Raw genomic sequence first — 14,695 nt, 5'->3', positions numbered from 1 at the left:
CAGTCCACCGCAACTCCTTCCCACTGGGAATTGGAGCGGATTTATGTGCAATGTCCACTGTGGTCAATGGGGCCTCCTCACAGGTAAGTGAGCATAGGATTTAGTTGCTCCAACACAATTGTTTCTTTACCACGACAGAGACCTTGCTTTTCTTCAACCAGCGGGAAACAGAATGAAAATAGAGATTTTAGACAATCACTTATACAGCACTATCCATCAATGCCTTTTCCCGTTATCACGATCCTCTTATAATATTTATTCACATGTAAATCCTGTTCAGTGAAGTCTCTCAGCAGTGATAGCTGAGAATTTCCTACTTGCAGTTTCACTTAGCTTTATTGCTTCTTGAGAAATGTGGGTACGGTAGGTGATTTGTGATTAATAGCCTATTGGTTGTCCCCTGAACAGGCCTGAATATCAGTATCGCTTCCTATTGTGAAGGGGCTTTTAAATACTGATTTCCTCACTTTTTTTGTTTTTATAGTAAAATAGTGCAATTTTACTTTTATTTTAAAAAAATGAGAGTAAAACCAGTAAATATAACCTCCTCCTGTGAAACAGGAACTGAAATTGGAGCAACTAAGAGAGTCTATTCAAGGGTCAATTAATTTCTTACAAGTCCTCCCCCCCCCCCCCGTGCTTATCGAGCAATAACATGGATTGTCCCTGTAAACAGAAAGTCTTTAATGATCGGCAGCCCTTAAAAACCTCAACAGCACTTTCCCTGTTCATATCGGTGCTGCAGTTGTATTTTATTAAGGAAAAAACCCATCACCAATTAGGTTCGAAAAGTCACAGAGGGTGTTAATACAGAACACTGGGATGCAATGGGCTGGTGACACTGGATGCACCATGTTAAGTGAGTGGAGGAAAAGACTGGCTAAAGGGGCAAAATATGTGTCAGTATCTTCATCTCACAGGCAGAGGTACCTGGCCTCCCCCGAGGCAATTGAGTGAGATACTCTGTGTTTACCGTCCGTCTGCGACCCCGGCAGGGCTAGGTAAACAAACCCGGCGATTCTTCTCATTAGTCGTGAGAAGAACACACCCTCTGCTTCTCTGGTTCTCTCTCCCTCCCTGCATTCTCCCAGGGAGGAGAAATGAGACAGACAGGAGTCCTTTCTACATGTTTTATTCCTGTCACTCAACAGTACATAGAAATGTGACTGTTCCCTTCAGACTCCATCAGAAGAGTCTCTACTCCTCCCCTGTACTTCCAGTACAGATCAGATGACACACTGAGCTAACATCCGGTGCTCAGTACAGAGAATAGGCTCCACCTTTTCTCCAACAGTACATCTGCAAACCTGTTTTGCATTCCAGCCATCTGGAGCTGGCTTTTGCCTTGGTGCTTTTTCCCAACAATATGTGCAAAAGGGATTTCATATAGTTACTTTGTCAGCATCCAACTGACTCAGGGCTGCTTCTACTTAGAGCATTTACAGAGGAACAGCCACACACTGGTTTGCTCACTCCTTCAAGGCATCTGCATAATGTCATGATTAAAATATCTTCTTCCCAGCTTTTCCCTGTTCAGCTTCTGCCCGTTTGCTTTTTGTTTTCCATTTTTCAGAGCTCAGAAAATCTAACTTTTTTGACACAGTGGAACAATCACCTCTGTTGTGGACAGTGGCATAGCGGGGTGGTGGTGGTGGCACAGGGCAGTTGCCCCGGGCACAAAATTGTTAGGGGCACAAAATTTCAAAACCCGGTGCTGCCTCAATACAGCTGTGCATTTCTGTCACTGGGCTCTGTTGAAAACGGCTTCTCCATGCAAACCAGGAAGTGACCCCTCCAGACAACAGAACGGCTCTTCTTTTCTTATCTCTGTGGCTTCGATCTCCTGGGTGGCACAGATGCTGTTATGAATGTGCATGCGTACTCTGTCCATGCCCCTCTTTCCCATCGCACCCTTCTGTATGGTCCCGGGCTCTACCAACCCATGTTATGCCACTGGGTGTGGATGACTCATTGTGCAACTGTTCTGTCGGGTTTGCAGCATCTGCTTCTCTATGGTCCTTCACTCCACTCTAGGAATTAACACGATAATTTCCAAATAACATTGCCTTAAATCAATTCCTCTCTTTCCCACATTGCTGTGGGGAGGGGGGAAGCTCATGATCAGGATTTCAATGATGGTGGCGGGGAGGAGGATATATTTAACGCTATCCTTACATACCAAGGTCCCAATGAAAATTGCCTCCAACAGTATATGGGACTGAAGAAAAGTGGACCATCTCCTTGGCTGCAGAATGGCATTTGAATTCCAGAAGTTGGGAATCAGAGTTGCTATTCTCCTTCCAGCTTAGAACAATGAGTTGTTGTTGTTTAGTCGTTTAGTCATGTCCGACTCTTCGTGACTCCATGGACCAGAGCACGCCAGGCACTCCTGTCTTCCACTGCCTCCCGCAGTTTGGTCAAACTGATGCTGGTAGCTTCGAGAACACTGTCCAACAATCTCATCCTCTGTCGTCCTCTTCTCCTTGTGCCCTCCATCTCTCCCAGCATCAGGGTCTTTTCCAGGGAGTCTTCTCTTCTCATGAGGTGGCCAAAGTATTGGAGCCTCAGCTTCAGGATCTGTCCTTCCAGTGAGCACCCAGGGCTGATTTCAGAATGAAGAGGTTTGATCTTCTTGCAGTCCATGGGACTCTCAAGAGTCTCCTCCAGCACCATAATTCAAAAACAACAATGAGTGGCTGTTGCTAATTCTTCATGTCTGGAAGCATACTAATAGTTTCCTGGTTTCACCTTCAGTAATTTCTTGCTGAGAAAATTTGCAGCAGTTTGAGAGGTGGATGCTGTCTATGAGAATAGAGAACATGTGCAGTTATTTGGCTCAAGGTCCTTACAAGTGGATTGGTTGCATATCTCCTGCTTACATTTCTCCCCATTTTATAAAGCTTTCTTTGTCTCTCAAAGATTCCGCCTCTTCATAGCTGACCCCCCTCAAGTGCCCTAGCTTAGAAAATAGAACGGTATTTTGTCAATTGTTGATCACAGCAAAGGATTTTTGAATGGCATAGTCACCGGATGGAGAAAGTACAGATGCAACAAAGGATTCTTGTGTGATCCAGCAGCTCTTGGAACCAGTTAATTTAATTTTGATTAGAGGCGTTTAGCAGAAGTAGACAAAGAGGAGGAAGAAATGTCCACTGGACCTCAGTGCAATTTTGCTTTACGGAAAATAAAGCACATGAATCTTAAGTCACAAGGTCATCTCTTCAGCCTCATAGTTTGATAGTTAGTTGTGCCATGCTGGGAAGTGCTGGATTTGCCCATCAAAATGGCAGTTTCCCCCTGTATTTTCCTACCATTTAGTGTGGTACTATTGTTAATGGGTTAGGCGGAATGCCTAGAAGCCTTCCCAGATTCATTTTTTAAAACCCATATAGCATTTTGTTTGATGATGCTCACGGCAGTGAGCTAGTCCTGATCAAGCAATGATAATGTGCTATTCTATTCCTACATAGGGACGCGGGTGGCGCTGTGGGTAAAACCGCAGAGCCTAGGACTTGCCAATCAGAAGGTTGGCGGTTCGAATCCCCGCGACGGGGTGAGCTCCCATTGCTCGGTCCCAGCTCCTGCCAACCTAGCAGTTTGAAAGCACGTCAAAGTGCAAGTAGATAAATAGGTACCGCTCCGGCGGGAAGGTAAACGGCGTTTCCGTGCGCTGCTCTGGTTCGCCAGAAGCAGCTTAGTCATGCTGACCACATGACCTGGAAGCTGTATGCCGGCTCCCTCGGCCAATAAAGCGAGATGAGCTCCGCAGCCCCAGAGTCGGTCACGACTGGACCTAATGGTCAGGGGTCCCTTTACCTTTACCTTACTGATAATTTCCCAAAGAACCTATGGGAAGGGTGCCTGGGACAAAGATGGCCGGGCAGCCCATGCGAAATGGTTCTCCAGGAACCTTCCCTTTCAAAGGAAATTTTCGTTTCTAGTATGAATGCCAATCATTTTAGGTATTTTCACTCCCCTCCCCCCACCCGAGAAGCACTTTGAGTTATTACCATAATAACATTCCAGAACAATATCCAGGCAGCTGCCTAAGCAGAGCATTTTACCAGCGCGGTTCTGAAATGATTCTGCTTCCAAATTGCTGTTGTGCATAGGTAGCAGCAATGCGAAGGAAACCAGAGGAAAATAGAAGCAGGCTGGCAGATGTAAGAGGGGAGCCTGAAGATGCAGGACGGAGATGTTAAAGCATTTAAAGTGATCCCTTTGCACTATCAAGCAGTGGTATGGAGGTAAATTCCAAAGTGAAGGTGCTGTTCGTGACACGACCCCATAATCATGAAAGATGGACTTTTGACCAATATGCACATTTGGTCCATTCCCTCCTCCCCCGGTGGATTGCTCACAATTTTGTGACATTATGGGTCGATCCCTCTGGAATTGTTTGAAATAAAAGGGGTCCCTCCTAGTGGTGCAGCAATAAAACTGCTAGGACATTTGCAAAGCTAAGCAGGGTCCAATATGGTTTGATGGGAGACCGTGTGTTGGGATTCCTGGATTTCAGGGGACTGGACTTGATGACCCTCTATTATTCTAAACAAAATAAAAAAATTCCTTCCAGTAGCACCTTAGAGAGCAACTAAGTTTGTTATTGGTATGAGCTTTCATGTGCATGCACACTTATTCTATTATTTTAACCTTTAGCATTCTTAACCATGCTAAGGTAATCTGTCTCTTCCTCTGCTTAGCCGATTTGGGTGGGTCTACGACAAGGCTGTATACTATCTCCCTGCTTATTTAGCTTATATGCAGAATTCATCATGCAAAAGGCTGGGCTGGATGAATCCCTAGCCGGAATTAAGATTGCCGGAAGAAATATCAACAACCTCAGATATGCAGATGACACAACATTGATAGCAGAAAGTGAGGAGGAATTAAAGAACCTTTTAATGAGGGTGAAAGAGGAGAGCGCAAAATATGGTTTGAAGCTCAACATCGAAAAAACGAAGATCATGGCCACTGCTCCCATCACCTGGCAAATAGAAGGGGAAGAAATGGGGGCAGTGAGAGATTTTACTTTCTTGGGCTCCATGATCACTGCAGATGGTGACAGCAGCCACGAAATTAAAAGACGCCTGCTTCTTGGGAGAAAAGCAATGACAAACCTAGACAGCATCTTAAAAAGCAGAGACATCACCTTGCCAACAAAGGTCCGTATAGTAAAAGCTATGTTTTCCCAGTAGTGATGTATGGAAGTGAAAGCTGGACCATAAAGAAGGCCGATCACCAAAGTATTGATGCTTTTGAATTATGGTGCTGGAGGAGACTCTTGAGAGTCCCATGGACTGCAAGAAGATCAAACCTATCCATTCTGAAGGAAATCAGCCCTGAGTGCACACGAAGGACAGATCCTGAAGCTGAGACTCCAGTACTTTGGCCACCTCATAAGAAGACCCTGATGTTGGGAAAGATGGAGGGCCCAAGGAGAAGGGGACGACAGAGGACGAGATGGTTGGATAGTGTTCTCGAAGCTACCAGCATGAGTTTGACCAAACTGCGGGAGGCAGTGGAAGACAGGAGTGCCTGGCGTGCTCTGGTCCAGAGGGTCACGAAGAGTCGGACACGACTAAACGACAACAACTCTGTGGCAAGGAGAGACTGGCCAGTAACATCCTCAGGAGATGATGTCTTTGCCCCAGCTTTGCAACAAGTGGTCCTTCTTCATCCCTGCCTCTCTCCTCCACTGCTCTCAGGAAGAACTTGAGGGATGCAAAGGGTCGTGACCTTGACTTAAAAGAAGGCCTCTTGGTCCACATAGAGTACCAGAGTTAGGGTACTAGGTAAAAAAAAAAGGAACAAAAGGAGAGAGAAAAAGACATTTGTCAAATGGCACCAACAGCTTTCTATAGTGATCAAAGGTCACTTCACAGAAAGATAGCAATGAATGATGAGCTGCTTGCAGCTTCGAAAAAGAACAGGGAATTTGTTCAGCACCGAGAGCCACAGAAAATGTTGCGAGTCTGTCTTCAACCGTATCTCTGCAACCATGCAGGGATGGAAATAGGCATTCATTTGCTAATGATGGTTTAACCTAGGTCTTTTAGGATTCATGCTAGGAAAGGGAGAAATCCTGCAAAATATATCCTCCCAGAACATCTTCCTGTCCTCTAGCACGGTAAGCAGGGATCAAGGGTTCTCTCTGGGCTGTTTCTGTTCCTATTACTCTGGTTCCCTCAACGCACATTTCCTCCCACTGCTCCACAAAGGCTTTGTTAAAATAATAAAAAAAAGGGGGCCTGCCGTCTAATGGCCGGCGGCAGCGCAATTGATTTCACACGACAAGAACAGAGGGAATCAGAAGGTCCTTTCATGCACAATGTGATTTCAAAGAAGGAAAGAATTAAACAGCAAGTTCAGATCACTGGCCCTTTTGCCATTCCTTTTATTGTAAAGCAATTATCTTCCCTTTTGTTTGCGTCAAGGGGACCAGGCCTCCGAAAGTCTCGTCTGGGAAACTGTTAATAGAATTTATGCTAATTTGATGATTCCGGCGATTACCAGAGGGAGTGCCTTGCTCATATTTTGCAAGCCGTAAAATGTTTGACTGCGTCTCCGCAGCCCCATTAAAGGCCAATTGCTGGCTTCATCCAACACCCACGGCTGCTTCTGTGCCCATTCTCGGAGGGTGTCGACAGTGGCGTAGCGTGGGTTGTCAGCACCCGGGGCAAGGCAAGTAATTTGCGCCCCCTAGAGTGAGTGAGCCAGGTAGGGGCAGAGAGCTGCGAGTGCAAGCGCCCCCCCCAGATGTTGCGCCCGGTGCGGCCGGCCCCCCTGCACCCCCCATGCTACGCCACTGGGTGTCGAGGAAGTATCTACCCCTGCCATTTTGAATGGTCTCCAAAACCTCGCTTCATAAGCATTCAAGGAAGCAATGAGTCAGACCCATCGGCCTGTCTTGCTCAGTGCTGGTTTTGACCTTTCTTCAAGGCTTAGGACCCTCGTACCTACGGGACCACCTCTCCCGGTATGCCCCACGGAGGACATTAAGGTCCATAAATAGCAACACCCTAGTGGTCCTGGGCCCTAAGGAAGTTAGATTAGCCTCAACCAGAGCCAGGGCCTTCTCAACACTGGCTCCGGCCTGGTGGAACGCTCTGCCTCATGAGACCAGAGCCCTGCAGGATCTGATTTCTTTCCGCAGGGCCTGTAAGACAGAGTTGTTCCGCCTGGCCTTTGGCTTGGAGTCAATTTGATTCCCCCCCCCCTCTTTCTTTTTCCTTTCTCCTCCTGTGACGAGGCTGCATTTTAATGTTTCAGTATTTTAATGTTGTATTTTAATCTTGTTTTTAAGTTGCATTCATTCAACTTGTTTTTATTATTGCTTGTTAGCCGCCCTGAGCCTGGCCTTGGCTGGGGAGGGCAGGATATAAATAAAAATTATTATTATTATTATTATTATTATTATTATTATTGACAGGGTTCTCCCCCAACCCCACTGGAAGATGCTGGGGACAGAACCTGGGACATTCTGCATGCAAAGCAGATGCTTTGTCCCTGAGCTACGGCCTTTTCCCCTACCAAAACTCTTTTACCCAGGAAGGCCTGAACACTAAAGGCAGAGTGAGTTGCAGGAAGACAATGGCCAGTGGCACACGCAGAGCTGGATCTTGGGGCTTGATTTGTAACCCGTAGCCTGAGAGGAGACTCAAAGGACTGCCTTAGAGCAGATGATGATGAGGGAGGCCAGCATGTAAGCAAACAGGCCTGGCGTCATCTTGACACCAGTTGTCACAACATCCCCCTTTCTTTAAAACCATGGTGTTATAGATTTGGGGGGAACCTTCATAAACCCTAGAAATTAATAAACAGTACACCTGCTTCTTGGGAGAAAAGCAAAGACAAACCTAGACAGCATCTTAAAAAGCAGAGACATCACCTTTCCGACAAAGGTCCGTATAGTTAAAGCTATGGTTTTCCCAGTAGTGATGTATGGAAGTGAGAGCTGGACCATAAAGAAGGCTGATCGCCGAAGAATTGATGCTTTTGAATTATGGTGCTGGAGGAGACTCTTGAGAGTCCCATGGACTGCAAGAAGATCAAACCTATCCATTCTGGAGGAAATCAGCCCTGAGTGGTCACTGGAAGGACAGTTCCTGAAGCTGAGGCTCCAATACTTTGGCCACCTCATGGGAAGAGAAGACTCCCTGGAAAAGACCCTGATGTCAGGAAAGATGGAGGGCACAAGGAGAAGGGGACGACAGAGGGCGAGATGGTTAGACAGTGTTCTTGAAGCTACCAGCATGAGTTTGACCAAACTGCGGGAGGCAGTGGAAGACGGGAGCGCCTGGCGTGCTCTGGTCCATGGGGTCACGAAGAGTCGGACACGACTAAACAACAACAATTATGCAAAAGGACCTGGCCAGGCTAGGGCCATGAAGAAATAATACAGGGCCATTGAGAGCCATTGGCAGTGCAAGAGAACTGGCCTCCCCCCTTGCCTTGAGGTGTGAACAGAGATTTGGGGGGGGGGGGAGTTTGGAAGGTTGCCAGTGTACCTGGGTGTGAGGTGACAGGAAAAGAGAGCCTTGGGTAAGATGTGCTGGGAAGAAGAAGGAAGAGTAAAGATTTGGAAAGGAACTTTGTGAAGGAATTCAACTGGACTGTCCTGGATGGCTCGTGTATTTTATGGTAATACAGTCACATCTTGGTTCTTGAACGGAATCCGTTCCGGAAGTCCGTTCAACTTCCAAAAACGTTTGAAAACCAAGGCGCGGCTTCTGATTGGCTGCAGGAGCTTACTGTACTTAATTGGAAGCTGTGGAAGCCCCGTCGGACATTTGGGTTCCAAAGAACGTTTGCAAACTAGAACACTCACTTCCGGGTTTGTGGCGTTTAGGAGCCGAAACATTCAAGAACTAAGCTGTTCGAAAACCAAGGTACAACTGTGCATATCTTTTCAGGCTTTGTTTAAATGGACTGCTTGTATTCTTTGGGATACATATTTTGACCAGTTTGTTCACTGGGGATTATACGGTTAACTAGCTGCAACCTGAGGCTCAAATATTTAAGATTTCATAGGTATGTGCTGTAGGGCAAATCCCTCCTCTCAGGATGGGAAAATTAAATGCTCCGAACCGCCTTGAACCTGTAACCTGACAGTAGAATCGTATTAATGACAAAGAGAATTTATTTACAGATAGGTAGCCGTGTTGGTCTGCCATAGTCAAAATAAAAAAAATCCTTCCAGTAGCACCTTTAAGACCAACTAAGTTAGTTCTTGGTATGAGCTTTCGTGTGCAAGCACACTTCTTCAGATACACACATGTATCTGTGTATCTGAAGAAGTGTGCTTGCACATGAAAGCTCATACCAAGAACTAACTTAGTTGGTCTTAAAGGTGCTACTGGAAGGATTTTTTTTATTAAAGAGAATTTATATCAAGGAAGATATCCAGGAAGAGTGGATGCATTTTAATTTATTTTGTTTTCTCAGTTTTGTTCCACATGGAACATAAAGGGTGTTGGGTTTTTTTGCACATACTCCATTCTTTCTCAAACTCCATTCTTTCTCTTTTTAGTAAACTGAAAGTGAGAGTCAACTAAGTTGTTGCGCACATGGAACGAAGTCTGCTCGCTCTGCTGGACTTTCTCTTATCTCCTCCCCTCATGGCTCCCCTGTTAAGGACAAAATCTTGGGGTACACTACTTAAAGCGTTTCCCAAATTCACCAGCGACTCTAGCCCTTAGGGTTCAAGGATCAGTTAGGTGCAAGCAAAAGGCCGCAGCCAAGAAAACTGAAGCAAAACAGCAGCTAAGAAGCCTGATCGTTTATCCTTGTTGCAACAACCTCCAAGAAAAACAAATAAGAAGCTCAGAACAAAGCTTACGTGTATTTTTGAAAGTTCCTGTGACTTCCCACAATACATTTCACACAGCAGCATCAAGACATTGCAGGTATGTCATAGAAAAGGTGTGATGTCAGGCAGAAATCTGAGATCTGAATCATAAGGTAAAGGCAAAGGTACCCCTGACAGTTAAGTCCAGTTGCAGATGACTCGGGTTGCAGCACTCATCTTGCTTTACAGGCCGAGGGAACCAGCGTTTATCCGCAGACAATTTTTCCGGGTCATGTGGCCAGCATGACTAAACTGCTTCTGGCGAAACCAGAGCAGCGCATGGAAACGCCGTTTACCTTCCCGCCGGGGCGGTACCTATTTACCTACTTACACTTTTTGGTGTGCTTTTGAACTGCTAGGTTGGCAGGAGCAGGGACCGAGCAACGAGAGCTCAACCCGTCGTGGGGATTCGAACTGCCAACCTTCCGATTGGCACGCCCAAGAGGCTCAGTGGTTTAGATCACAGTGCCACCTGCGTCCCTTCAATCATACATCAACCTTAAATCTGCTCTGGATGGTGGGGGAAGCCCCCAAACAGGTTTAGGGGGCACAGGGGGAGGGGAGCGTCTCGCTACAAGAGTGGACCCTCATTCCGTGCATTCATACCGTGCTTAGTACTATGTCAAATTCCATTCTCCAGAGCTTGTTTCAAAAACTTGGTGTTGTTTCTCTTATTTTAGCACCCTCACGCCCCAAAGCTTGCACTGTCTTGGGGAGCTTCCAGACATCCCAGGAAGCTTATTTATAAAGGAGGAGCTTTGTAGGGGGAAATCCTTCCCTTTATCTGGTGGTTGCAAGTTGTTTTAAGGGGGAAGGTGGGGACTGAGCAGAGGGGGACCATCTGTCATTGAAGCCAAATATAGATGGGTTGCCTCTTCACGCTGGAGGTGAACTAAGGGGCAAAGTAATAAGTTGGAAGCTCAAGCAGATACCTTTAGCTCAGTGGGTAAAGCATGAGACTCTTAACCTCAGGGTCTTTGGTTCAAGCCCCATGTTGGGCAAAAGATTCCCGCATTGCAGGGGGTTGGACTAGATGACCCTTGTGGTCCCCTCTAACACTACAATCAGGGGCAAGCATATGTGGCGCCAGGGTGCAAAGATCCGCCCGGAAAAGAAAAGATCTGTAGGAGTAAAAAGGAGGGAAAGGAATTGTTGGATTAACAATTGAATTAGAATACAAAAGAGGGAGGTATGAGGAGGTCCGGGAAACAAGCGTAAAAGAAGTGAGGAAAAGATGGAATTGTTTTTAACTGTTTTTTTCTTTTTTCTTTCTACTTTGTATTTTTCTTTTTTATTACTAATTTTTTTTTTATTAATGTGATCTTTTTTTCCTATGAAACTTTAATAAATATTATTTTTTATTAAAAAAAAAAAGGAAAAGAAAAGATCTGCTCAGGAAAAGAAAACACGTAACATAAGGAGCCCGAGGCATCAGCGACTGAGCGAAGCTGGGCGCTTCATGGTGTCAGCAGCGTGCGCTGGGCGGGCCTCTCCATGGCCCTACGCCAATCCCAGGCGCGCAAGAGGGCGGAGCCGGCCGGCCACCTCAGCACCTCGCTGCCTTGCTCACCTCTGAACTCACGGCGCAGAGATGCCCGCAGCAGAATAGCCCGCTGTGGCTCTCCAACCGACGGATGGGCTCTTCCTGGGACTCCAACGCTTGGGCCCCAGACTCACGGCCTGGCACCCCCGAGAGCCCAGCACCCGGGTGCCCTGCACCCCTGGCGCCTATGGTTAAGATGGCCCTGACTCCAATTCTATGATTCTATGAACATGCAGTCTGTTCAGTTACCATAAATTTTAGGAAGTAGCTACACATGCCTGAGGAGTTTAATCACAAAGAAACAAGACTGAGGGCCTGCAACTCTTTCTTAATGCTGTATTTTAAAAGAAAGCTGTACACAGGGATTCAAAAGAGCCTCGTCAGCTATGAAGAAATATTCTGCATTCAGTCTATATGAGCTTTAGAGTTTTCCTAGTCTTTTTCTTGCGAGTATTCGCTCATTCCACTGTACTCCATCAGGTGGCGCTGTAAGCCTTTGGGATGAATCACGGAGCGTTTCCGGAGTAGAGATCGTGCCGGCGACTGTACCCCGCAGCGTGTTTTGTTAGGGTCTTGACCAGCCTAGCATTAAACAATCCTGCCCAAGGAGGGAATTTTGCTGTTTAAAGAACTCACGGCCTTATTCCGAGCTCGGAATCTGGAATCGTTCCTGTGGCGCTAAACTGGCGTGCGCACTCTGCGAGGGAAACCGGGGTCGGGGGGGGGGGGAGTGGCGGGGAGCATGAAATGTGAAATCTGGTCTCTCATTTCAAAGAGCAAAAGGATTTACCAACAGTGGAGAGGAGAGATTCTGAGTCAGGAGAGAAGGGAAGCTTTCTGCAAAGAAGACAATGGAAGGTTCCCCCCCCCCCCCACTGATCTCAAAACAAGCCTTTTGACAGACAGTTCTGCGCTTTTTATTTCTGAATGTGGCAAACGAAGCAATAGTGGGGCTTCTTGCCATTTAAATGTGTGGCTTTAAAATCAAACCGAGTCCACGGATCTATCTGCATTTGAAACGAAACTATTATTGGGCAAATAATCCGTTTCACAGTGAGTCCCTAGTCCTCACCCCCATCCCTTTCCAGTCCCTGTGCCAGCTATTTTGGAGTTTTACAGCCACTGAGGATCTAGCTTATGTAAGTCGGGCAAAGTCTGCGTTTGAGAGAGGGAGACATTCAGCGAAAGAAGAAGTGCTGCTACGATGCAGGAGAATGCATCGGGGAGCAGTTCTTCCCTACAAGATATTGAAAATCCTAAAGCCCAGGGCAGTGATGGTGCTCCAGAGAAAATTGCCGGTGACTCAGACTGTGCAGATAATTATTTTCATGCAGCAATGGGAGCAAGTTGCTTCCTTGCCGCTGCAATAGGCTGTGTCGGTGCTTAAGACTTGGGCCGCATCCGCACCATATACCCAAAGCAGTCTTACTCCACTTTTAACAGCCATAGCTCCCCCAGCCCACCTCCCACCCCCCAAAAAATCCTAGGAATTGAAATTTGTGCCGAGAGAGCCTCCGCAGATTTGCAATTCCCAGAACCCTTAACAAACTAGAATCATCTGGGGGAAGCCATGACCGTTCAAGTGGTATGAACGTTGTGGAGACATCTTATCTTCAAAAGACATTTAAAGCTTCCCCTTCACCAAGAATCCTGGTAACTGTAGCTCTCCCCTCGCATAGCTAACAGTCCTGGAACAGCACCTTCAACACTGGAAAGGAAGCCTCGTGTGCCTTCTACCACGACATCCATCAATGTCCACTCTTGGCATAGTCGTATACAGTGGTACCTCCGGTTACAGACGCTTCAGGTTACAGACTGTGCTAACCCAGAAATAGTACCTTGGGTTAAGAACTTTGCTTCAGGATGAGAACAGAAATCGTGCAGCGGCAGCGGGAGGCCCCATTAGCTAAAGTGGTACCTCACCTCAGGTTAAGAACAGTTTCAGGTTAAGAACAGACCTCCAGAATGAATTACCGTATTTTTCGCCCCATAGGGCACACCGGCCTATAGGGCGCACCTAGGGTTTTTTTTGGGGGGGGGGAAATATTTTTCCCCCCCCCAGGCCCCAGAACAGGCTGCTATCCGCAAGCCTTGGGAGCCTGGCGGGAGCTCCCCAGGCTTGTGGATATCTGCCCGAAGCCCGGGGTGCACTGCTTCAGCGCGCCCCGGGCTTCGGGCAGCAGGCTGCTATCCGCAAGCCTAGGGAGCCCTGCAGGAACTCCCACGGGCTCCCAAGGCTTGCGGATAGTTCCTGAAGCCTGCATTTGCCCCATAGGACGCACACACATTTCCCCTTCATATATTCAATAAACATTTTCCAATCTTTTCTAAATGTATGTTCTTCTTGTTACCTTATTCTATATGTTAAGTCTGCATGCTGCGCATATTCTGTCAGCTTAAGTTGTCACTCTTCTTTAGTTAGGACCTCACTTGTTTTCCATTTTTGGACTAACAAAACACGGGCCACAGTAGTAGCATACATAAATAACCTTTTTTGACACCTGGGAATTTCAGTCTGAATTATCCCCAACGAAAAGGACTCTGTTGTGTTTTTTGGGGAAAGTACTTTTAAACATTTTTTTCAATTCATTATGGATTATTTCCCAATACTCTTTTACCCTTTTACATGTCCACCACATCGTCATTCACTCTCCACTCGTTTACATTTGCGCCTTGGCTTCAACCCACAAATATCCACCGACTTCTGCCAACCAGCTCCTGAAAGTGAATTTCAACCAGCTTACACCCGCAAACATCAGCCTGCTTCAGCCTTGCGACATCCGCCGGTTTCCAAATGCAGAACCCACAAGCGCCCACCGACCAACCTGCTAGTTCCATTGCTCAGCGTAGCCAGCTTCTGTCCGTGATATCAGATGCCTTCAAGCCACAGTCCTGCTCAGCAAAGGAACTTGCCTTATTAATGCTCCACAGCATCCCGCAGCTGGATGGCCGCCCAGGTCCATCTGCCAATTTGGCTCCTGCAGGTGGAGGAAAACTGGGCCATGCTGAATTATTATTGTTGTTGCAATCTGTTGGCCCACCTTTAGACTCACTCAGTTGCCAAGTGCTTTTGTGACATCACCGGTACTTCGTAACCAATGATAACAGCTCGGGAAGCCTCACAATGGTGGGTGTGCCTCAGCCACTTATTTGTGTGCGCAAGTGACTTGTGTGTGTGTGTGTTTAATTTAAAATGTTTATTATAGCCCATCCTTCCTCTGTATTGTTACCAGGGTGAACCACACCATAAAGCCGTTGTAGGATGGATGGATGGTTTAGTCCAGTCGAATTCAACTGCAGTG

The 14,695-nt window shown here is 46.8% G+C and overlaps 1 protein-coding gene across 2 annotated transcripts in view; it reads right to left on the bottom strand.

The window, feature by feature from the left end:
- Window positions 1-14,438, bottom strand: part of RACGAP1 (Rac GTPase activating protein 1) — a 59,014-nt gene extending 44,576 nt beyond the window's left edge. The window contains exon 1 of one of the 2 annotated variants that reach the window (XM_080994591.1): window positions 14,307-14,438. In XM_080994591.1, the coding sequence (XP_080850717.1) occupies window positions 14,307-14,327 (21 nt within the window). In that variant the 5' untranslated portion in view covers window positions 14,328-14,438. Of the gene's footprint in view, window positions 1-14,218; window positions 14,241-14,306 lie in introns of those variants that run through there. The other variant, XM_080994594.1, reaches the window with a different exon arrangement.
- Window positions 14,439-14,695: the final 257 nt, after the last annotated feature.

This window comes from Podarcis pityusensis (genome assembly GCF_964106645.2).
Source record: "Podarcis pityusensis genome assembly, chromosome: 2".
Lineage (NCBI taxonomy): Eukaryota > Metazoa > Chordata > Lepidosauria > Squamata > Lacertidae > Podarcis > Podarcis pityusensis.
The sequence above is the reverse complement of the archived record's forward strand: the minus strand, read 5'-3'. Positions and strand labels throughout refer to the sequence as shown.